Source organism: Desmodus rotundus, chromosome 11 (genome assembly GCF_022682495.2).
Source record: "Desmodus rotundus isolate HL8 chromosome 11, HLdesRot8A.1, whole genome shotgun sequence".
In the NCBI taxonomy this organism is placed as follows: Eukaryota; Metazoa; Chordata; class Mammalia; order Chiroptera; family Phyllostomidae; genus Desmodus; species Desmodus rotundus.
In genome coordinates, this window is record NC_071397.1 from 25,457,883 (window position 1) to 25,484,349 (window position 26,467).

Here is a 26,467-nt window from a genome sequence, read left to right on the forward strand (position 1 = left end):
ATTTACAATTAAACACGATGATCTGTCATTTCCAGCAGGGAATGTGGTATTTATATGACATCTCATTTAATCTATATTCAACTCAATGAGGTAGATGTAACCTTATCTCTATTTAACAGATAAGAAAACTATAACTTAGTATATTTAAACAGATGAAAAACATTTGAAGTTACACATGTAATCTTATATTTTTATTAATAATTATAAGTATATGCCTTCTAAGAAAATTAGGTACAACTTTAAAAAATACCCAAATGAATTATACTTAGTTAAAAAGTATGATGGTTAGTTAATATCATTAGTCAACTTGACTGAGCCATTGAGTGTCCAGATTAAACATTTTTTTCTGGGAGTGTCTGTGGAATTGTTCCCGGGTGAGATTAGCATTTGAATCAGTGAACTAAGTAATGTAGCTTGCTCTTCCCGGTATCTTTGGCCATCAGCCACATCCGAGAGGGTCTGACTAGGATAAAAAGTGAAGGAAAGGAGGATTTCTTCTTCCTTGCCTGCCTACTTGAGCTGCATTGGTTTTCTTCTCTTTTTGAACTGTGACTTACACCATTGGCCTCCCCTTGTTCTTAGGCCTTTGCACTTAGACTGGAATTACACCACTGACCTTTCTGGGTTTCCAGCTTGGAGAAGGCAGGTGGAGGGACTTCAAAGCCTCCATAATTGTGTGACCCAATTCCTCATAATGAATCTCTATAAAATATATATAATATCTATACATATATATAATCTTTCATTGGTCCTGTTTCTCTGGAGAACCCTGACTGATACACTCATGGACTGATACAGTTTTCAAATGCTGTGGCTTAGAAAAAGCTACTAAAGTTTGAGGAAGTATCCAGTGTTTTCTATATGCTAGTTTGCATAGTAATTTATCAAAATGTATATTTTACAAGGCAACCATAAATTTATTTAGTTTTTGAAAAAAATTATAGTTTCTTTACTGAAGGTAAGATGTATAGACAAAATTGAAACCAAATGAAAAGTATCTGTTAAGGGATGACTATATTTTAAATTAAATATGTCTACTTTCAAAAATTAAATATGATTAGATTATAAGGTAAATTTTTTAAAATCTTTAAATTTCAAGAGAAATTAAATAATTAGAAAAGACAAATATGAATGTAACATGATAGGTTGCTAATATATTTCTTACTTCTCAGAGCATCATTTGGTGGTGATGGGGGTCTTTCTAGTAAAAATAAGATTAATTATTTTAGTGGATGAAGAGCAAAGCTCATTGATTGGTCATTTTAGAAGGCGGCTTTAAGAAAAGGAAGGATTAACAATGTTGTTGGAAGACGGAAATGAGTTCAGACAAGGGAGAGAAATGCTTTTTAATTATGTTTGCTTTTCCTTCTCCCTTGGAACATTACCTTTAAATGGAGCCTCACATTGGCAACAGTAATTGGCAGAGTGGTCAGTGTGAGTAGCTCCATTCTTGCAGGGATGTGAAGCACACTCATCTGCATCTATGTCACAGTTTGTATCTTTGGAAAATAGTATTATAACTTTTAAAAGCAAGCAGGTAGCAGGTTATAATTCTTAAATTTTCCCAAATCTTTTAGTCCATTTGGGGTGATATCCAAGACTAAACTCATCACATAAGAGCACTACATATATAAGTGTCAGAACCAATTTATTTCACCTGACTACAAACTGCAATAACTTTTCTTGAAATTACATAATGCAGAGTAATGTCCTCGGAGTTGGTAGGCATTCAAAGTGTACTCAGATGTGAACTAATTTATCTTCTGCTTTGCAGTCTAGAGATAGAATAGGATGATTCAAGTTATTGGGATACAAATCAAATGTCAGGTTAAATGAAATAAAAAAGGAAGAAAAGGAATATATTACTGATCAGTAATTTCCTGATGTATGTCCCTCAGGGTAAGTGTTCTTTACAAGGCACAATTGTCAAAGTTACTTACCAGTAAAGCCAGGGGGACACATACATTTGAAGTTATCCATGAGCTCTGCAGATGTAGTGTTATGGAGACTGGGTGATGAATCAAATTTCTTTCCAATACTTTCATAAAACAGGCCTAGACGAAAAGAAAGGAAAAGAGAAATGTCTGTTAACTATATAGTCTTAACATTTTTAACTAGTTCTGCAATGCCGATTTTCCATTAATGTTCCAAATATAAACTGTGCTGCCATAACTAAACTTTCATATTGTAACCATTTGGATTGTTTTTAATTTGCAAAAAGTTGAAAACAGTCTAAACCAACACTGAATTAAGACTTAACAATAGCTTGGATCTGGAGATTATTATGCTAAGTGAAATAAGACAGTCGGCAAAAGACAAATACCATGTGGCCTCACTTATAACTGGAATTTAATGAACAGAATAAAATAAAATAATGAGAAAAATGGAACCAGAGATGTAGACACATGAAACAGGCCGATAGCTGTAGAAGCGGAGGAGGATCAGGGGGAATGGTGGAAGGAATGGGAAGGGATTAATCAAAGATCACATCTGAATGACTCATGGACATATAGACAACAGAGAGGGGATTGATTGTGGGCTAAAGGGTTGGGCTGGGTGGGGGAAAAAGGGAAAAAGGGAAAAAAATTGGGACAACTCTAATAGAATAAACACTAAAAATAAATAAATAAAGAGAAGAGAGCTAATTTTTAATATATTTTTAAATATTTTATTTATTTTTTAGAGAGGGGAAAGGAGGAAGAAAAAGAGAAAAACAATGTGTGGTTGCCTCTTGCACGCCCCCTACTGGGGATCTGGCCCACAAGCCAGGCATGTGTCCTAGACTGGGAATGTGGCCAGCGACCCTTTGACTTTCAGGCCAGCACTCAACCACTGAGCCACACCAGCCAGGTAATTTTTAAATAATTTTTAACAAGAGTGGAAAAATTTACATTGACACATAACACATTATACATACAACTTAGATAACTAGGAATTTTCTTAATATTCTTATTTTTTTCTATAACATGGTGAAATGAATATGGGCTGTAGAAAAATTAATGTAATATGCATCTAAAAAGAAAGAAGCATACTTAACTAAATAGGAAATCTATTTTTATCACTATTATCACTGACAAAATGATATATTAAATGAAAATATGAAATTAGAAACTCAGGTTAAACTGAAGAAAAAGTGAAAATTAAAGATAATGTAAATGCATAAATACTTTGTTTAAACCTCAAAAATATCTGGTAATTTTCCTTATGAGTCAACTTTATGAGAAAAAATGGCACATATAAAACTTTGTGGGGTTTTTGTTGTTTATAGATGGTGTGCAGTAAAATATATCTATTGAAAAGATCTTTTTTTCTCTCTGTCATATAATTTTAAGAAATCACTTTGTGTTTTGTTGATGTTAATAAATAAAGTTTTTATAATGGCTACATATTTTCTGGAGATGATCATTCTTAAGAAGTTTAACTATATAAAACTAGTCTTCCAGATTTACTAAAAAACATCATGGTTGCTTCATTATTTTCAAAACAAATTTCAGCTTCTCACTTCTTAAAGAGAATGCAGTGTTTTTATTTATCAGTTATACATATAGAGGTAGAGTTAGGAACAGTTTCTTTGGGAGTTAGAATTTGTGTAACATTTTGGTTTGTAATGTTGGCAATTTGATCATATGTTCTTGCATCTTAGGAAGGTTTTGAGAGTCCTACTACTTTTTCTAATCTTAGAAAACAAAGATTTGTCTATTATTATATTTTCCTCTATATGTAAATTACCATCCATATTTTAAAACATGACCAGCTCTTCATCAAAATAAGTCATCTATCTTGATAATGGTGACTGTAAGAGTTAGCATAGTAGTAAAAACATGAAATGTGTTATAAAAAGAAATGTTACATGTTTTTAACGTAAGTGTACTGTCCTTAAAGTTTATAAATTTCCTAAACAAACACTGATACATTTACAAAATCAAAATATTCATTCAACAATAAATATGTCTGTGTTTCTGTAATGATGTGAGGATAATAAAACAATCTAACCAGATACTATATATTCAAAGTTATTTTGGAAAAATTTTATTTGCATGCCTATAAGATAAATTGTATCTTCTAAAAATGAAGAGTTACTTCCACCTCAGATTAATCTTCAGTTGTCGTAGGTTGTTTTCCAGGTGTGCCTGCCTTGGAATTCATTCTGATGCAGGAAGTTAAAGATGAGGCAAAGACCAACACAAGTGTGCCCCTTTGCACAGGCATCACTTGGGCACTCGTTTACCTCAACTTCACAGTTATTACTTAGAAACAAGCAAAGGGTTCATTTCATTACAAATGTGTTACTGATGCAACCTGCAGCTAACTCTAAGATTATGTTTAGAATATGAGATTTTCCATTTGTCTGCAAAACACTAACATATTGCCTAATACCGTCAACTAGGTATCTACTGTTTTAGTTTTTATGTGACAGCAACTGCGTTTTTTTTCTCGTCTCAGTGAACCTACATGAATTCAAAAGTTTCATTATTTCTTAAAATTAAACACATACATGGATGTATACATGACTGTACAGTGTTAATCAAATTGACTTTATTCGTTGCCTTTTCCTTCAAAAATTGTATGCAATACCCACTTGGGTCCTGTCTACAGTTCTTTTAAGTCAAAAAGAAAAAACTAAAAATCTCTCAGCTCCTTGTTTCATTAGGTTACTGTTATTTTGCAAATTGGCCCCCCACATAGATGGAGGGCAAGAAGAAGCCGAAGAAAGAAGCAGACCACTCTATGTACTGGAGAGTTTAATAAGCTGGGGAACTTACATGGAAGCCTTGTCTTGGGTGACTGCAAGGGGAGTAGAGTCCCCTCACTGTCCTCTAGAACTTTGAATGTTTAGATAGAAGCCTTAACGGGGTTAAATCACTGTAATGAGGCCCGATGGTCTCAGTGACACCTTACTCTCTCCAAGCCATGTCCTTGAAACAGCTCCTAGCGTGGAAATGCCAGGTGGAACACACACTCTCAGGATGAAGGTTAAGGTTGGGGAGAGATGGGTGAGGAATATCCGATTGTTATAGTTTTCTTGATTTATTGATCATTTTGCCATCATGAAATTTTGCTCTTTGTCTCTCATAATATTTCCTGTCTTAAAATCTATATTGTCTAATATTAATTATGCTTAACAGTTTACACGGCATATCTTATAAACATCATTTAAGTGTTAACCTATTTGAGTCTTTGAATATGAGTACATAATTAGACTATTTTTTAATCCAGTCTGACAAATACTCAGCCCAACCTCCCACCTATCCTCTTGAATTCCCAAGTGCTAACATTATATCTTATTTTTTGTCCCTGTAGGGTCTGCATTCAGACTTTTCTTATAATCCTATAAGCATATTCCTTATATTCATAGTTCTGGTTATGACTTTTGACTGAATCCCCTGTGCCTGTTTCAAATTTACCCCTAATCACGTTGTTGTCTCAAATTAAACACCTTAGCAAACTGGCTTTCTCCAATTAAAATGTTATTATCTGTGAGATAATAATTCATATACTCAATTGGTTACTGAATTCTCCTCAGGTGCAAAATTTAGAATTCATTTTTGATTATTTATTCCACATCTGATAATTAGGAAAGGAATGTATTGGTAATTATAATACATACCAGTTAGTTTTATTTGCCTAGGAAGCTTATTTATATGTAATTCTATTTACTGCAATATTTGGTGTGTCATTGTCACGTTCTACACTGTAGGCTTTATTAAGAGTCATATTTATAATTTACTTTAAAAATAGTTTAGCAAAGTGACAGGAATATAAACCTTATTTAAAGACAGATGAGGGAAATGAAGCTATATATTATGAATATGTATATGTTACTCAAAGTGAATATCATTCAAAGAAAAAATAACATAGAATTTAACCAGATTTATTTAGAAACTATTATTTATGTAGTTTATTTAGTGACAAAAACTATATAATTCAGGATAATTAGGAAATATTGTATGTTTTTCTACATATGTCAATATCTAGATGAAAATTCAATTTTGAATTATATATGTATATGTGTATACACACACATCTATATTATATTGAGTGTTATATTTTATAACAAATCCAAAATATTTTGAATAACTTTTTCCAATCATATGTATATATATATATATATATGTATATTAAGTTTCACACACAATCATTGAAAATTTTACTTTTTTTAAATTATAAAAATTTCTGATTTTGTTATTTTAAAGGCATTTATTACATATGCTGACTTATAGCTCTATATTATACAATTAACCTAAACATTTATCTTTCCACACTCAAGAAAAGTCCTATAAAATAAAGAAAAAGAAGGGACTGGTCTTCAAGAGGGGATGTCTGGATAGACTGGATATTTCACAAATTTGAAGTTGATGAAAACTGACAAAAGTAACATAATGATGAAACATAAACACAGCCGAGGAGGCAATGGAAACAGAGTCATCTCCTTGGTCGGATCCTAGAAACAGATCAAGAACTCTTACAATTTAAGGAAAATTCAATGGGCAATAGATACATTTAAAAAAAATCATTTCTCCAGGGAAATATGGAGAAAAATTAGTTCTACAAAATAAGAACATAGCTCATAAGAGACATGAGTTGTTATACAAAAGCTTAAAATATGTAAAAATAAAAAATCTCCATCTGGTTTCATTACTGTAAAATTTCAGATCATCAAGGATATTAAGAAAATTGCAAATGTTGCTAGAGAAAAAAAAATCACTTGAAGTAATGAAAATGATAAAAATACCTTTCCATTACAATCTTTCTCAGGAAGTTACTTTAAAATGTACTCCTGATAAACCGGAAGATAAGAAAAAAAGAGAAATAATATAGGTAAGTATTTAATTCAGGAATTCAATGACAATCTATCACACAACAGTTGGAAAACATCATTGATCAAATTAGAACATGAAATCAGTGAACACTGAAAAATTCTTTTTTCAAGGATAGTTTTGGTATCCATTCCACATGTTTTATGGACAGGAGGCTATACTATGTTAAACTTAAATAAGAAGAAAATAAATACTTAAATATAAAGAAGTCAATAAGAAATTTGAGCAGAAAGTTAAAAATCTTCAAAGAAGGCAATGGTCTAAATTAACTAAACTTTGACCTAACTTGAATCATTGATTCAATGTAAAATAAAATACACTACTTGATCTCGAAGTTAGAGATGTTGTCCTTCAAATGAACTTGGGTTGCAACATAAGAAACTTCACAAATGTAATCTTAGCATTATTATTTCCTAAAGAAGCTTGCATATTCATTACAATGTAAATGCTGATTACTTGTTTTCAACTATTAAAAATCAACTTTTAAACACAGCAGAGACTGCTCAATTACAGTTACCATAATGTATGAAATGACAATGCAAAAAAATACAAGTAATGAAATTTGGTAGGTGGAAAGGATTGAGAAAGAGAAGAATAAGGGCACTAATATACTTGATTTTTATAAAAGTCAACATAGGTTGTCTGAATTGCATTAAGAAATATAAGCTTAAATGTATTATTTAACAGTTAATATAAGAACTAAGCATGATATCTATTAATAGAAAATTGGAAAGGAAAGGTAGATTGGGAAATTAATGAGATCCATCTTTCACAGTAAAGAACTAACAACACCTGAAATTAAATCACAAAATACAAAAGAGCAAATAAAATTTTTGCAGGAGCTAATAAAGGTAATAACAAAATAAATAAAATAAACATTATTTTAAAATGTGTGTCTCTATTTAGTGGACTTGAAAGTAAGAATTGATCTAAGAATCTGTTATTTTTATAGAAGTGTTTTTGATTTTATTTACTTTGTTGGTGGGAGTGCAGACTGGTGCAGCCACTGTGGAAAGCAGTATGGAGTTACCTCAAAAATTCATAATTAAATTTATTTATGACCCAGTGATTCCACTTCTTAGAATTTATCTGAAGAAACCCAAAACACTAATTCAAAACAATATAAACACCCCTACACTCATTGCTGCATTATTTACAATTGCCAAGATATAGAATCAGCCCAAGTATCCAACAGTAGAGGAGTGCATAAAACAACTATGGGATATTTACACAATGGCATACTACTCAGACATAAAAAAAAGAAAATGTTATCATCTGAGACAGTATGGATGGACCTGGAGAATATTATGCTAAGTGAAATGAGCCAGTCAGGGAAAGACAAATGCCATATGATTTCACTCATATTTGGAATCTAATGAACAAACTCAACTAACAAGCAAAATAGAGACAAGCTCAGATAGCATGATGGCAGCTCTGGGCAAGGTGTGGTTATCTTTCTTGATGGTTACATTTCAAGGGGGTGGTTCCCAGATTTTTGCTTGAGATAGCCTTGGGTTGTAGAAATAAGAAGAGGCTTTGAAAAAAGATGTACACCTCAAAGGAGCAGAGAAAGAATTGACAATTGCGAGTTTTTCTGAATTAAATGCTCTATGAAAAGGGAGGAGAGGAACTCTGGTTACTATTTGGATACTGTAAAGGAAATAGGATGAGTAGAAAGATAGGAACAATCCTGTCTAAACTTTAGTTAAACTAAGGGAAATCTTACAGCTGTCTTGGTCTTAGTCTTTGACCAAAAGACAGTTTGCAAAGATCCCCATAGTTCTGTGGTTCCCAAAGGATGAAAGGAAATAATAAAATATTAATTTATAGTCATAATATGATATTCTTCTCACTTGCTGTTGAAGCCCAATAAACATGGGACTTGGGCCTTATCTCCACATTAAATGAAACAAATCACCGTGTCGTCCCTTAGTTAAAATTCCTAAATATGACTCCAAGTTATCTGATCCTAAGTTCCTCGAGTGCTGCACTGCTACCAGCTGATATTTCTAAAGACAAATCTGATGAAATGCCCTACAATCTCAACCTTCAATTGCTCCCCATTCCGCATTCAGATTTCTAAAGCTCAACTATTGAAGCAGTCCCAGCTGATAAAGATAAGGAATTTATGATCTCAGACATCAGGAGGGTTTGATGAGATACCTACAAGTAAGGAATTTATTTGTTTAGTATTTTTCAAATTTGACACTTTGATTTTCAAATTCATGTAAATCTTGAATATTACACCATAGTTTATCCCTATATGGTATATTTCATTCTACACTAAAATGCATATCTGTATTGAAGCTCGACAGTCCATGATGATGCTTCAGTTACTCTGTGACTTTCACTGAGCTTTATATAAACAACCCTAGAGAATACTGCTGTAGCTGAGACATATGGCATTAGACAATAAAGTAAAATGCTTACAACAAAGTCCACAGAAACATCAACCCCTGTACCTGGCTTACCTTTCTGGTACTATCTCTCTTATTTTGCCCTTTTCTCATGCATCCTCTGCTCTAAACAACATGATAACTTTTAACGCCTGTGGCTTTTGTCAGGTTCCTTTTTAAAACCTTTATCCCAGGTCATAATCGGGGAGCGTCCACCTATTCTTTCCAGGTATAGGAAGTCATTCCACCATCTAAACTATTTATGTCCTTCTCTGCAAGTAGGTGCTTATGCATGTCTTCCTTAAAAATGTAAGTATTCATTCTACTATTTCTGGCACTTAGAATAGCTACTTATACATATTGGTGCTCAAAAATTATATCTTAAATAAACAAAACCTTAACACTGAGTGAGTGCACATAAATGAGAACAGTATTGCATCTCTTAAGGACAGATAATCATATCCAATCCTGATTAGGACAAATCATTAACAGAACACTAAAATTCTTGGTAATATAGTGAATATCGTAATGATTGTCAGAAAGAGAATTTATGATTGACTGTTTGATTTCTGACTATGTTCCACATGATTTGATAATAGGCATCATTCAAGCATTCAAGGTGTGTGTATATGTATATTATTTTGAGCTTTCATTGCCAACGTGTAAATGGAATTTAAATGAGATTTCTAATTTGATTCAGTGAGCTGTATTAAAAATCTTTACTTGTTTGACAAATAAGTTGTTAGGCATAGCCAGTTGAATACATTCAATAAAATAGTATTTATGCATCCTTTTAGTTTTTGAGTTTCTGAATAGACAAATTAAATAACCAAGCATTATATATCTTATTTTAAAATAAGTTTTAAATATTAATTTCTAAATTTTCTTAATTTTTTTCCTAATATATTTTAGGTCTATATTTTAATTCTGTCTAAAACACACACAGATTTAAATGAAATTTCCTTTTCCATGTTTAAATAGTTCCTTTTTTCTGTTTCTTGGTTATATTTTTTAACAAATTTCTTTAATTGCTTGCTCCATCTGGGCTAAATCTCACTGTGATAGGTTTTCCCTTATGGGAGCCATAAAGAGGAATGATACGCTGACCAAAAAGCATTCTTAATCATCAGAGCCCTGTTTCACATGCCGTATGTATTGCACACATTCTATGCTTTCTTTACTTTGTCTCTTCAGGTCCTTATAGCCCTATTGCTTTAGTGGTTTGCCTAGATTCTGAAGTTCTTTCCTATCTTTTTCTGCCCACTGGTTATTGCTTTCAGTTTTTTGTTTATTCTTCCATTCAAACATGCATTTTTCTATTTACCAGTTCAGTTAATTGAAAACATCAACTGACTTATAGGACATATCAACTGTACCATGACCTGTCTATGACAAGGACTCCCCAGTCAACATCTCCAGTCATGACTGGAACCCAGGTTTGCACAGCTGATGAAATAACAGCTGGCAAGACCAGTTGGCTATTCTGTAGGCATCACTACTTCAACATGGACAAAACTCTCTAAGCTGCTCTAACTCATTCTTCCGTACCAACTATGATAAATTACAAAATCTAAGAGATTTTTATTCTTTCTTGTGGTCATTCAATTTGTCAGCAAGTCCTGGCAACTTTTTCTCTGAAAATATCCCAAATCTGTCTCTTTATGCCTATTTTAATGACTGATATCCAAGTCTGTCTTAATTATCTCCTTCCCAAATAAGAATAATAATCATTCTAACTAGATTTCTTGTTCTCACCCTCCCTCTGCTACAGTCCACATGATATCCAGGGTGATTTTTAAGTATATAAGTATAATATTTAAATCCAGTATGATGGTTTCTGGCAGTGTTTCAAATACTATCCAACTTCTTTTCCTTATGTGATATGGTCCCTCACAGTTTTTCAACACACAACTCATTATACTCCTTTCTTGCTCATTTAGTTTTCAGACAGTTAGATTCCTTTAACTTCCTATTCCTTTTTAACTGAGGGTCTTAGACTAGCGACCCTCTAAACCTGGTAAGTCCTTCCCCCGGCTTGTTCAGATTTTAGTATAAATGAAAACCCCTTAAACAGATTTATCTGGACTATCCAAACCCTCTTTTACATACCCTACTTCATTTTCCCTCAGATAACGTATTAGAGCTATCTCACATACTACGTGTATGTGTTTCTTGGTTTTTTTGTTTATTTGTTTTTTCTCTCAACGAAAAGTTAACATAAGAACAAGGATCTTGTCTGTTCCACCATTAACTATTTCCCCATCAACAAAACATTGATTGTGAATTAATTAATTCCTAGAAGGCAGAGTCATTATTAGTACATAAAATATTTCATAGATGTGTAATCATGTGGTAATATATAAAACAAATATTAGATAAGAAATTTGTTTATTTTTAATGTATTTTTCTGAAATTACACATAAAATACCTTTAATTCACCACAAAACATATTAATTAATCTAGTCATTAATCATTAGTTTGAAGACTGAATAGTTTGCTGTTTATCCTACTGAATTCATTTTGATCAGTTTCAAATTCCTTTTTATGTATGTATAGCTTTGTACATGGTTAATAATAATTTATAAACTCTAAATTTACTATAGATAATGATCTCACTATATAGCATAGTGAATTAGGATTTTTCCTTAGGTAAAAGACAGGGAGTTAAGGCAATCAGTCCTATTTCTGTTTGGATATGAGAATAGAATCTGGTGAGAAAACTAGGAGGAAATGATCCTTTCATTTCAAATCAAATCAAAACTACAGCTTTTTCATTTAAAGCCTAGATCCAAACAAGTGCTGGTAAGGATGTAGAGAAAGGGGAACCCTTCTACACTATTGGTGGGAATGTAGATTGGTACAGAGATTATGGAAAGCAGAATGGAGAAACCTCAAAACATTAAAAATGGAACTGCCTTATGATCCAGCAATTCCATTTCTGGTAATTATCCAAAGAAACCCCAAAAAGTAACTCAACAGAATGTAAGCAGCCTTATGTTCATTACAATCACCAAGAAATAGAAGCAGCCCAAGTGTCCATCAGTAGAGGGGTGCATAAAACACCTATGGGATATTTACACAATGGAACACTACTCGGCTATACAAACGAAGAAAGACTTACCCTTTGCAACAGCATAGATGGACCTGGAGAATATTATGCTAAGTGAAACAAGTCAGTCAGAGAAAGATAAATACCATATGATTTCATTCACATGTAGAATCTAATGAACAAGCTGAACTAACATGGAAAATGGGGACCGACTCACAGATGAAGACCAGGATGACAGCTGAGGAGGGAGGTTAAGGGGTAGAGGGATTGAGCGAAAAGGAAAAAGGGCTCATGGACATGGGCAATAGTGTGGTGATTATGGAGTAGAAGGGCTATGAGGGTATAAATGGTAATGGAAAAAATAAAATAATATATATTTTTTAATTAAAAATGTCTAATAAATGAATAAATTATATTTAGTATCTACTATAAAAAATAAAACAAATGAAATAAAGCCCAGATCAGAGTTAATATACAAAAAGTCTTATTTAAGGAACCTAAAAGAAAAACATTACTTCTACTGGTGATGGATTTAAATGAAGTAGAAACCTTCACTTGAAGGAAATGTCTCTTCTCTTTTATTCTGTTTCCATTTAGAGAAACTTTGCCTTAAAACTCCTGCCCCATTTGCCCCCCTAATTATTCTTTCCCCAAAACTGTGCAAAGAGTTACGTTTGTGGTCTAAAATAGCAATTGATTCAAATTTCTTAGGTTAGATGGAGCTAATCTTTCGAAAGTACAGTTGGCTGAGACTGGATCACTGGCTTTGCCAGTACTGGTAGTAGGCAATGGCCTAAGTACTCTGTTCTACACACAGCAATTTGTCTCCTACTAAGCCATATCCTTCTACAGATCAAAATTAGTCAATTCAATATTCTGGTTCTCTGTTCACTGGATGTGTTGTTATTTATCATTGTTTCCAACTCATGAAAGAAGAAAGGGTGGTCTGTGTATCTGTACTACCAGAAGTACACTTTCACAGGTAGTATTGAGTTACAGATTCTACGAGGGGAATTGGAAAAAATGTTTAGTCAGTACGTGGACTGAAAGCTAATGAATTACTACTTAAGATCTTGGACAAAGGGATTGAATGGGCCAAAACCCCAGCCTGTGAGGTTAAAATGAAAGGCTTCTGTTTACCTTAATGTCCACACACAGAGTCCACCACAAGTCCATGCACCAGGCATGGAAGCAACACGGTGCCTTGGTGATTGATTCCTTGTGTGATAAGTCCCCTGGATGCCCCTACACCTATTTCCCCTTAACCGAGGGCCTGCGGCTGCTGAACCTGCAGGTGTCTAACAACAAGATGTGCATTGTGAGTTTATAGAGCAAGTGGAAACTAATGGGCATGTATGAAAAATTAGGAGTGACACAATAAGATTACTACAGGGACATCCTTATGAATTAAAAAAATCAATTATAACTGTGATACATTTTATTGACTAAAATGTTTACTTCATAGATTATAACCTGCTGGTGGTTATGCTGATTAAATTTTTTAAGTCTTAAAAACAAAATCACTAGATATACTCACTTATAAATCATTTATGTGGGAAAGTAAAAACTTTTAAATGAAATTACACAAAATCAGATTTTTAGTGATTCCTCTTTACAGTGTTGCCACACATGCCTAGGAAACATTTAGAAGTGGCAATTGGCCTTCTAAACTCATATTTTGGGGAATGCACAGAAGAATATGAGTTACATATTTTAGTTTTCAATCATCAATTTTCCTATCTTTTTTCCCTGTTGGTATAGGACCAATGTCATAAGTATCAACTGCATTTGCTCTTTAGGGTATTTAAAGATATGTTAAATTTAGTAGCATTACTGCAAAATAAACTTATTGGCTATCTTAAGTTTTTGATATAATGTCTCAGTTTAATTAATTCAATGGCAACCAGAAATATCAAGTAGCTAATGATGTCATTTATTGAAAGGCAGGGCATTTTTAAAGCCTTGGAATCTTAACTTGGGTTAAAAGCAAGTCTTCTCATTCTTGATCACTCAGAGGGTCCTCATAATTAATGGACTGTTAATATAATAATCTTGGTTTCCAAATTTAATATTGGTTCTTTTCACTGCCCAAATATAAATATTGTTATCAGAATTATAACAAAGTTGGTGAAGTTATTAAGTTTCTTAAAGCTCTGAGCCACCTAAATGTTAGAAATTATCTCTGATTATACTATTAGCAATTTTGAACCTATTTCCAGGTCATGAACAATTGGTAATAACATGACTACTCATGATAATTATACACTTGCTGATTTCTTAATAGTCTATCAGGTGGAATAACAATATGGAAACCCATTTTCTGATAATGCTCAGTCTCAGAAATGAATTTTTTTTCTGTATAATGAATCAGGAGTTTATTAGGCATGCTATCAGAGTTGAAAGGAAAAGTACAAGAGACCTATTTCATGGTACAGCAGACTTTATATCACAGAGCACTTCAGAAAGGAGACATTAGATTTGCAGAAATAATCTTGTTTCAGTTTTTAGTCAAAATTACAATGCATTCAAAAGTCTGAGTATAAATTGATTCAAGCTTGAATTCATCAGGGAAGCTATCTAAATTGGTTAGATTTTATGCTTCCAAATCATTTCATTTCTTAGTAGATGCTTGCTAATCATATACTAATATCAGTGCCATGAAAGTATTTATTCATTCACAAATAGTTACACATAGCACTATGAGGATACTAATGAGATACACTGTGTGCAACAATTGGGAGATGGACTATACAATATCTGCTTAACTGTGGAGGAATAGCAAATGGGATTGGTCATTCAAATATGTAAGTCAAATTTAGCATGTAGAATTCTTATTCTTGAAAGGCTATCATACAGAAAGAGGTCTATTTTCTAATTTACTTTTAAGTAGTCTATGAAAATGACATTGTTATGAGAAAAATAGCAATACATTTTCTATGAATTAGATACCTACATTCATTACCACTAATACTTATGATATTTTTCTGTTGGATCAGACAAAAGGAAGGAGGAAAAGTAGACAGTGAGAGAAAATTACATATATTCAAAAAGGGACAAAGAGTTATACATAAATAGTTTAGATGGAAATTCCAACTTACAGTCTAACTCAAAGTCCCCCACCAAATCGTGTTTCCACACCAGGATTAAAATATGTATGTCTAAACCAAGACAAGATATTTCTCCTGAATATCAAAGCATACATAAATATTTATATGTCTATAGTCCCTATACACTTAGTAACTAAGACAGAGACTAAAGGAGAAAATTACCACCATATTTAATGAAATCTAACATGCCACAAATTGTTAGATGCACCCCAAATTGATAAACACACCATCAAGTATTGTACTTTCTCTGGTTTTAGAAAGGGTAAAATGTGAAGAGACGCAAAAATCATGCTTTAGAAGGAATGAAATGCTGTTGTAGCCGGAATAAATGGCTGCTGTTATGGATATATCAGTCAAAGTCCAGGCAGGAGACTGAAACCACATAAGTAGTTTCAATAGGGAATATTTAATATAAAGAAACATGAACTAACAGAAGTAATTAACTACTAAGAGGAGTGAAGAGACTTTTGAAGAGTAGCAGCGTTAGAGTATTACAATGTGCTATAATATCCATGATGGCAGGAAACGTACCTAAATGCATGGACAGAATAAGGCAAAAAGAGTGCCGTGGCAGAGAGAAGACTCTTCTCACCCCAAATTATCATGTTTTCTATTAATTTGATGTCTCTACCTACTTTTGATAGTTTTAATACCTGTGTTACATGCTATGGAGTTAGCATAGAGCAAACTAATAATTTACTCACAATTTCAGTAAAGTAAATACCTGTTAAGGAAGCAGCTGTCCACTCTTAACACAGAAATTTAACAGTGTGAAAACAGAGTTAAAATCCTCAGTCACACTGCTACTTCCTGACTATTAATCATTGCACTGGTAACTTAAAGTAATTAGTGACACTATCTTCTATATCCTGATTGCTAACGTGTCTCATCCAGTTAGAAACTTCTCCTATTGTACTGAAGAGTTTACTGCCTGAGCAGTCTTCTTTTTTCGATCCTATTTCCATCACCTTGGATAATGGCAATATCCATTGGGTCATCTGTCGTATCAGTGCCTCATTTCCTTAACATTCTATACTCCAGTGACCTTCACAATGAATTCACATCAGTTGCACCACACTCCAAAGGCTAGGGCATGGTTATGCCCTCACCATCGAAATGCTTCACATCTTAAATAACAAATAAGACAATCTGCTGATATATTGTTATTCGATCAATAGGTTGATCTACATCACTTATCCTTGTTACCCATTCTCAGTTTCTCCTGATTTCCCCCAGGTCTTTGTATATTCTTTCTTCTATTCTGCAAAAGCATTCTTGCAAGTATTTCAATTTCATTGTTGTTTACCTTAGTGACATTCACCAGAAAGTAAAGCTTGGTCAGAGCTCTCAAACTTTGGCTCAATATGCCAACACAGTTTCCAGATGGGCCTAGGTATTGACCCCAGCTATCTCTGCCTTCAAACAGCCTTATCAGTGTATATCACATTACAGATTTTTATATGTACACTGATGTAAAAGAAAAAAAAGGAAGAAAGAATTTGTAAGCACAGCTTTGAGTTAATGCAATGATCAAATTTGTTTGTGTTAAATTCTGCTAATAAACCCTACTCTCTTGTATCTGCAAAAATTCTGATGCTAGGTCCATGAACCAGTTGTAGGTACAAAGTATACATTTAAATTTCTTTACACTCCTCTGACCTCTACTCTTGTTAACGTAGCACCCTTTTAAAAGAGGACCTGAGCACAGACACTGAGTGTTGACGCACGTAGAGGCTCCATTCCAGATCCTAGACTCACGTGCTGTTCTGTTTGTTCTCAGATTAAAACCATCGCCTGGCCCAGTGTAGTGGCTCCAGAGGAGGCAAGAGGCCCTGTGCGTCCAGCCCCTGTCCATGGATGCCTAGCAGGCTATCTTCACAGGTCAGATGTGAAAGTTTAATCATGAATTTAACTAAAGCCCCAGAGACTGACCTAAGGTTCATTTATCTCTATTTAGTCTACCAAAATGAGAAATGAAAATAATTTGACAAAATGTGGAGTTTCAATGTGAACATAAGAGTAATGACAGACAATAAATTGTTAATAAAAATAAGCGCAGAGGTGAGACAGAGAACCTAACTTTTTACCACACATGGCGAACAGCAGTCATAGGAGAACACCATCAAATCAGGATCTTTCATCTTCATGTTTAACCACATTTACTCCTGTATTTTTCTCATACTCTTTTTTTTTCTGCCTTAAGAGACATAGTGCTACTTCTACACAGGTGGTTGTTAGCCTTCCCTAGTTTGGGGGGATCTTCCTCTATAATCTCTTCCCTCATCACTTGAATCTTCAAAATCCCCCCTTTTACCATTTTCTCTAATCAGCAGACAGAGAAGCTAATAACATATTATTGAACAATGAATGGGTTTACAATGGGATCAAAGGAGAAATCAAAAAATGCCTTGAAAATGAATGGATAAAACAGCTATGGTACCTTTACATAATGAAATGCTACTTGGCCTAAAAAAGAAAATAATCACCCTTTGCAATAGCATGGAGAGATTTAGAGAACATTATGCTAAGTGAAATAAGCCAGTCAGAGAAAGACAAATACCATAGAATTTCATTCATATGTGGAATCTAATGAACAAACTGAACTAACAAGCAAAACAGAGGACAGAGGCAGACTCAGAGAGAGCAGGCTGACAGTTCTAGGGGAGAAGCTTATGGGCTAGTGGGATTGAGCAAAAAAAACACAGAACTCATGGACATGGACAAAAGTGTGGGGATTGTGGTGGAGGGAGATGGGTGGGTAGAGGTGGAAATGAGTATAAGGGGAATAAATGGTAATGAAAAAATACAATAAAAATTAACTTTTTAAAAAATACTCTGCCTTAAAACAAAACAAACAAACAAACAAAAAACCCAGAAACCATCATTGTCCATCATTTTCCAATTTGTTTTTTCCCTACATTTGTTGCTAAGCTTCTTAAAATATTTAATTACTCCCATTTCTTTGTTTCTACTCAGTTTCAGTCATACAATTAGTAAGTTCTGCCCCCCTCTCTACAGAAATTGCTCCATGCCAACATTATAAGACATCATTAAAGATAGGTTGAACTTGTCATTTTGAGTCCCATCTTACATACTTTTGAGGTGGCATTTGCTATTGTATATTTCTATGTCTGACTTTAAGTACACTCCCTCTTGGCTATAATTTTCACTGTTTTTCTGCTTCATGAGTCTCCTGATGTAGCTCCCCTTGTTCTACTGACATCTTAAATACTGCCAGGCCTCCACTTTTGTAATGGACCCTCTCTGGATGCTCCATGGATACCTCAAATTTAACACATTCCAAACCAAGACTTCATCTACCTGACCAAATCTTTGCTTTCTAATTCTGTTTCTTGTGAATGACACCAGTTCTATTGAGTCTGCAGCCAGAAACCTGACATTTCCCTTCAGCACTTCACTTTCAATAATTAAACCAAATGCTTAACACATTGGATAATTCACTCCCATTTTTATAAAGATATGAGGTTAGAACAATTCTTAGATAACTTTCTAATCCATCTCTTCTGCACCCACCACTGCAACAACCTATTTCTGCCTGACATCAAATCTCTCTTCAATACAAAACAGCTTTCTAACTGCCCTCCCTGCCTTGGATCTTATCCACCTACCAATTCATTCTGTATCCTAAAGCCAGACTTACCTTTCTCCAGAAGCAAATATGAGCATACCATATGTGGTATAAAATGCACATATGTGTCTCACTTGCTCTTAAGATAAAAGTCCAACTCCCTTAACATGTTTGGCAAGGTTTTAGAAATGCTTTACCCTAATTAACCCTCTCGCCTATGTCTTGCCACCCCCTCTTTAGCCACACTTAGGAGCCACCCACATACACACTCACAAGCAGTCACCTGTGGATGCTACTTAAAAACAATCTTTAAATATACTAGATATTATTCTCACGCTTGTTTCTGTGCTCTTTCTCATGCTTTTTCCTTAGCTGTAAATCAGTTACTAACATTCTGGCCAATTCTCACTCATGTCTCTGTCCTAGCCTAGATGGGACTTATTTGATAAGCCTTCTCTTTCTGTAGAAGGAAGTCTAGGTTAAGCCCTTTGCCGTTGGATTATCACTGTGCATTTTTTTTTATTTCTAGACCTCAGTCTGTTCTATAGGTTTCCTTTTTTCCCAAGCTTTTTTTGAGGCTTAATTTACAAATAAAATTGTATCTATTTAAAATGTACAATATGATGAGTTGATATATGTATATGGCATAAAAAATGACCACAGCCAAGTTCATTAAAACATCCATCACCTCACAAAGTTACTTTGTGGTGAAAATGTTTTACTCTCTTAGCAAATTTCAAGTATACAACATTATTTACTGTAGTCACCATGCTGTATGTTAAATCCTCAGAACCAGTATTATAACTGAAAGTTTGTACTTTTTGACCACCTTCTCCACAGTCCCCAGCAACCACCATTCTACTCTGTTTTTTTAATAAATAATTTTTAAAAGAATCCAGATATAAGTGATATCATGAAGTATTTGTGGGGTTTTCTTTCTGCCCGGTTTATTTCACTTAGCATAATGCCCTCCAGTTTCATCAATGGTGTCACAAATAGTAGGGTTTTCTTCTTTTGTGGTTACATAACATTCCGTTGTAGCATTATTCACAATAGCTACGACTCGGAAACAACCTAAATGTCTGTCAATAGTTGATTAGGTAAAAAAACAGTCTTTATGTACAATGGATTATTATTCTGTTGGTTTCTATAAATTTCTATAAGTTTCTGTTTACTTGTCTGTATCCCTCACTCAATTCCTTTTTTCTATTGTTCACTATTTAATTCCCTAGGCCTACCACCGTTCATGACTCAATAATTACTAAATGTGTAATTATAATAAGGGTAAAATAGAAAATAATATTTAAATAGGTGGTGTTCTACATTACTGAGGAATTATATAAATATCTATCACTTCTTTATTTGACAATTTGTGGTTAAAATAACATTTATTATCTTAGCTCTCTTATTTAGGACAAAATAACAGCCATTCATGTAACTCTGTTGGACAAATTGTTTAGTTTTTCATTATAACAAAGTCTTTATCATAGCCACATAAAAGGAATACATATTTTATTTCCTTTAAATTATACTTATTTTACTTGAATATGCCTTGACTTTGTTTGTTTTGTCTATATTTTGTGATCTTTCCATGTAGTTTTCAAAACACTTTTTTTCAGCAAAGCTTTCTTGACTTATAGTTTATAATGTAATTTGTTTCCCTTAATTTTGTTTTATTTTTCAGAGAATCCTTAATTCATACATTGAATCTTCTCTGCCTAGTTTCAATATTTGTCTATATCTCTCAAATTCTTTGTATCTCTTTTTAAATTTTCTTTTCATTTAATATTTTTCATCTTCTAATTATACTAAGAAATTACCTGTTGTTTCTTTACAGAAGAAAAAAATATTTAAATACTTAAGAAAATTTAACATATTTAAGAAAGAATAAGAAAAATGCAAGCCAAGGATTTATATGAAGCAAAATGTACTCTCAAGTGTAAAGGACACAAATCTACATTTATCAACACATAAGAATGCAAAGATTATCCCCTTGAATTCTCCCTGAGAAATCTCTAAAGTTTAAGCTTTAGATAACCAGTATAACTGGAGGGACATCAACATGATAACAGATGGTAAATATTAAACATATACAGGGTAGAGCAAAAGTACTTTTACAGTTGGAGTACACAAAACAGTTTATTCTTGTATTATTTATTACTTACTGTATATTTTTCATACAAACAATGGCAAACCTACGTTTGCCAACTTTTGTATGTGCTTATAGAAATAAGACTAAAGGAGGAATAAACATCAATGTGCATTTTATACATGGTCAGAAATAGGCTTAGAATATAAAGACATAGCACAAACCATTGCCAAAGATGGCAGTGGGACCTCAATACATGTAAATACAAAGAAAATATTCATACAAGTTTGTTGTAATAAGTAACACACATTAGCTAAGAGTTTTAGTAATTTCTTAGGAGAAATTGAAGTGGCATTAAAATCACATGATATAATGCAAGTAGTTACTGTATATAATTATACTAAATCACTGCTTAATAAAATGTATATAATTTTCATTTCATATTGTGAGTTCTCATGCAATCTTCTCATTATTTTCAGTGTATCTGTGGAAAGATTTAGAAATTGCAAACATGAGTTCTTTGTCACTCTTTCTGACATTATTGTCCCTTTTACATTGTGCTTGCATCCCACCAGGAGTTTCAGTACGTTTGTTAAAAACCAAGGCTTTAACAGTCTACCCACGTTTACAATTCAATGATTTTATGCTTTAGCAAAACACTGCCCACATGCATTCACACATACGGAATTGTTTTAATATCACCAAGCTTAATAAAAAACCCCACATTTTGAAAACAGTAAATATTATTTAGGGAATAAAAATACTATATAAGCATTTAAGATATATACTTTTATCTATATATTTGAACTACCTTTCAAATAACTCAATACAATAAATATTAGTTAATAATTTATGGATTTTTCTTTATAGTCTTATCTTTACTAAAAACTTTTTAAAATAATAAAATAAAAATAAATATTTTATTAATAATCTTAGGAATTTTAGGTTCAGTAATGTTTAGATGAACTCAGAGGATTATACTGTAAAGTATATATAGTGCATTGTCTAAATAGTATTTTTAAGTCCTTGTTTTAATTTAAAAGTCTTATGGTACCACCTGTATAGAACCCTACTTGCTGTATCTATGATATATACTTAGAAAATTACATAGTAAAGTAGAATCTGAGTTTTTCAGAGTCTAATATTTCTAAGGAGAATTATATCAACTGAAGAATTGTTAACACATCAAGTCTAACCCCCAGTGCATTGAAAATTTTTATTTGAAATGAAAATCCATTTGATAGGCCTAAAATGTATAAATATCTGGTTATCTGGCAGACAACTTTAGAGAAATCTGACACTTAAATCTTTACAGGGTTTCGAAGCACATTCATCAATGTCTACTGCAGTTTATATCTGACAGAATAAGAAAATCAAATATTAAAACAGTAAATCAAGTTGAATTTGAGGAAACAAACTTGCTTCACAGTCCAAATGACAACTACATAATTTAACTATAAGAGGCTGGTACCACAACATTTTATTTTTACTGGACAGTGTAAATGTAGGGAAAATAGATCATGAGTGGTATACAAATTAAATTATCCAAGGAGAAATATCTATAAAATTTTAAAATGAATTCAGAAATACATTTTGACAGTTTTTTATTATGGTATTTTAAGAGCCTCTTTTATCGTGGTACTTACTATTAGGGATAAATAAACTCACATGTTTGCATTTTATTTCTATTATTGTTTAAAGTGCCAAGTCATAAGATAACATTTTACTTTTCTCATATATGCTGTTGAGTAATGATGAATGTCGGACAGTGAGTCAAAAAGGCCAGTGCAGGCATAATAAAATGATTGATCCCTGCGGTAAGTGCGCATATGTCATGGATCATGCATATTTTTATATTATAGTAGGTACAGGTACCATATCCCTAATATCGCATGGCTGATTAGTGTTATTTCTATGAAGCCCCACATTATAAAAACCAATTTCTTCATTTTCTGATTCTGTCTAAGCATGCCGAGTATAATAAACTACACAAAACAGCTAAAATGGAATAATTGAGTTCTGTGCTTTCATACAAACTTATATAGAATTTATTACATAAAAACATGTAGCACTTCAAGGACAGGTCTAATTACTTTTTTTTCCATAGAAAATTATCTCTTTTTCAGGTGGTAATAATGACAATATTATTTACCATAAATCAAAACTTTATAATGTATGATGCATCACTCTAATTGCTTCACACATGTTATCTCTTTGTACTTCAGAACAAGTTTGTGAAAAGCGATTATCATCACAACTCAGAGAACTACTTTATTGTTTACGGTTACCTACCTAGAAAGGAATACAATTATTATTCAGTTTTAGTTTTGTGAATCCAGATTTGTGGGATTCACACTTGTGGTGAACACACAATTAGCAAATAGCTAATCTCCTTTCCTCTCGTGGTGCTCTGACTAAAAGGCATGCTCACTACTTCTGCCGTCGGCTACCCGTGAAGCAGTAGGGGATTTGTGGAGGAGAGACAGCTGCTAACCGAACCTGAATAAATAGGTGTTCCTTGAAACTATCAGAAATGGGTTTCCCCATTCAAGAAACCCCTCTCAGACATTCAGACTGCCCTTTGGGGCTCAACTCTAAACCGGGCAGTAAGTTGAATTGGGAGTCAAAAATCCGGCAACAGGGGCCTTAAAAGGAAGAACAGTGAGTCTAGTCGACTCTGAACTGAGGTAGACAGAGAGGTAAAGCCACAATGATTAGTGAGTACCTGGGTTACCTACATTCACGTAGAGACATACGTGATGCCAAGCACAGAGCAGAAGAGTCTCACAACAACTCCTCGGGACCTTCTCATGTGTCACTAACAAGCCATGATCTGTTAGCTCTGGGTCTGAGTGTGAACAAATCTATAAGTAACTAATAATTTAACAGTTAACTCTGTGGTAGTGGGCTCTGCAGAATGACATTCTCACAATTAGTCAAGGGATGGATTTACAGGATAGCTGCTTGAATTAAGGTCTTAAGTCTGTCACCTTTAAAGAGACAGACTATTGCACAGGAGCTCCGAACCCAAACAGGAGAGCTGCTTAAGTGTCTGTGATATTCTGAAAACAACCACCCAGAGGACTAGCAGATGTGGACATGCCATTTATTAGACTCATTACAGGGGAGTGCACCAACAGCCACAGGGCATGGTCGGCGCCAGAGAGACCGCACCTCCTCCAGTCTGAGTCTCATTATAAGGGGCCCCAGACAAAGGAGGCACATGTCTGATGCATGATTCTAAACTGCATTATCTCAGTGTGTAAAAGGTCATGAAGCAGTCACAGGACAAGAAGCTGCTTGCAAAGGGAGATAAGGAGGGAGTTACAGTCCATTCCCAAAACAATACACAATCCGTCTTGCCCGTGACCCTCCGACTAGCCCTCAGTCATGGGAGGTGGAAGGACCATGTCCATTGATACCACGGAGACAAGTAGGAAATAAAATATTCACAGCTATGCCATTGGTTGGGTGCACTAGTACTTTGATTTAACATTTAAGCTAACCATGCACAAAATAAATGCTCTTGGTTTATGGATAAAATTGCATGGTTTATAAAGAGGAAAATATAAAAGTAGCTAAAAAAACACATGAATAAATCATTGTTAATTAAGTTAGGTACATAATAGGAATTTTTTAAACATTACAACTTTTTAACTTTCCTAATTTCTTATCAAAATTAAAATTAACTTTGTAGTATTATGGAAGATGCATATAGAACATAAACAAAATCCTTGTCCTTGATAAGACTGTATTCTTTTCTAGATTAAATTCCCATGAAAAACAATTGTCTTACAAACATATTTTTTCAAAAGTCTCAACAATATGGCAATCATTTTTATTTCCTTGATTCCACCTCACGCTTTGAAAGTTGAAGAATGTGCCATTCTCTATTTACAGGAAAACAACTTCAAATTAATTTTTAAAATGCTTTGACATAATTTTAGGGTTTCTGGAAAAAACAAATATGTTTTTCTTTCAGATGATTGCAATTGTTGTACTTCCCTTTATAATTAAACAAGCAATGCTTAATAGTCACAGATGAAAAACTGTCAGAATGTTATGCCATCAGACTTCCTGTAAACAAGGCACTTTTGCAAATTTCTGATTGAGGAAGTGGCATTATTGAACCATAATTGATTTTCTCTTTTCTATTTTGTACAGCCCAGTAGTTGTTTTGTGTGGTATGTTACTCTAAAACGATCCCTTAACTTAATTGTTTTGGGATCAAAACAGCCTTATTGTAGCCTAGCTGTCTCACGTATTTATTTGCCTGCACGCACTTGATGTTTGCAGTGACATTTGGAATTTCATCCCAAACTGTTATTTCATCATTTACAGTAAACAAATTCCAAAAATAAAACAGTAACTGATCAAAAATATTACAGTATAAATTAAATAAAAGTGTATTTGTTAAACCATCTTTCTTTATTTAAGATATTTTCCCTACAGATCAACTGCTGACTGAGAAAGTTATATTACACAATAGCAAAGTAGAAGATGCAGAAACAAGGCATGATTGCCAAGGTAAAAAAGAGTGCTATTTAAATAATACCTTGAAAACAAATTGGAGGTCAAGGGAGTGTGACTAAATCTGAAATTTAAAATGACCTAAGTCACTGAGGGTATTTACATGTAAATGATGAAGTTCCAAGTGTGGACTGGCAGACTGGCTAAAAACCATAAGTAGTAAGTAATAATTACATTGGGTATATTATACAATGCATGCAACGCAGGCTATTTGGTACCTATTAAAAATAACTGAGGGTTTAAATTGCTCTGTAAGTAAAAACTAATTATAAAAAAATAAGTTAATTTGATAACAAAGTGGTTAGAGTGTAGTTCATTCAATTGTTTTGATGTCAAGGAGTGTGGTTTCTTATGACAAATGTATTTTATTTAATAAAAACTGTCATAGATTCAATGTCCAATATGGTAGCCACTAACCACACCACACATGGCTGTTGAGCACTTTAAATGAGGCGAGTATAAGAGAAAGTAAATTTTCTATTTTACTTAATTTAAATAACTAATAACTTAGTTAATAACTAACTTAAACTAGCAACTTACTTAATAACTAACCTAAATTTACTTAAATTTAAATTCTAAAACAGGTCTATTTTAGTTACTTGAAGTATATAAATCTATATTTTCAATCTTAAAATTTTATACAAATGCAAACACGGATTGAGTAATTCCATAGAAAAATGAGTATTTGAATTAAGGTGCTCTCTAAATGAAAATACATATCAGGTATTAAAGACTAAATTAGAACAAATGTTAATAATTTTAATATTTATTTACATATAATGTTTTCGATATACTGGGTAAATAAAATATAAATATTAACTTCAATTATTTACTTTTTTACTTTTTAGTGTAGCTATTGAAAAGTAGAATTACATATGTGGCTCATGAT

The 26,467-nt window shown here is 33.2% G+C and overlaps 1 protein-coding gene across 1 annotated transcript in view; it reads right to left on the reverse strand.

The window, feature by feature from the left end:
- EYS (eyes shut homolog) overlaps positions 1 to 26,467 on the reverse strand; it is a 1,562,674-nt gene that overhangs the window by 1,059,725 nt on the left and 476,482 nt on the right. The window contains 1 exon segment of the mRNA XM_071219700.1: positions 1,386 to 1,499. Coding sequence (XP_071075801.1) covers positions 1,386 to 1,499 — 114 coding nt within the window.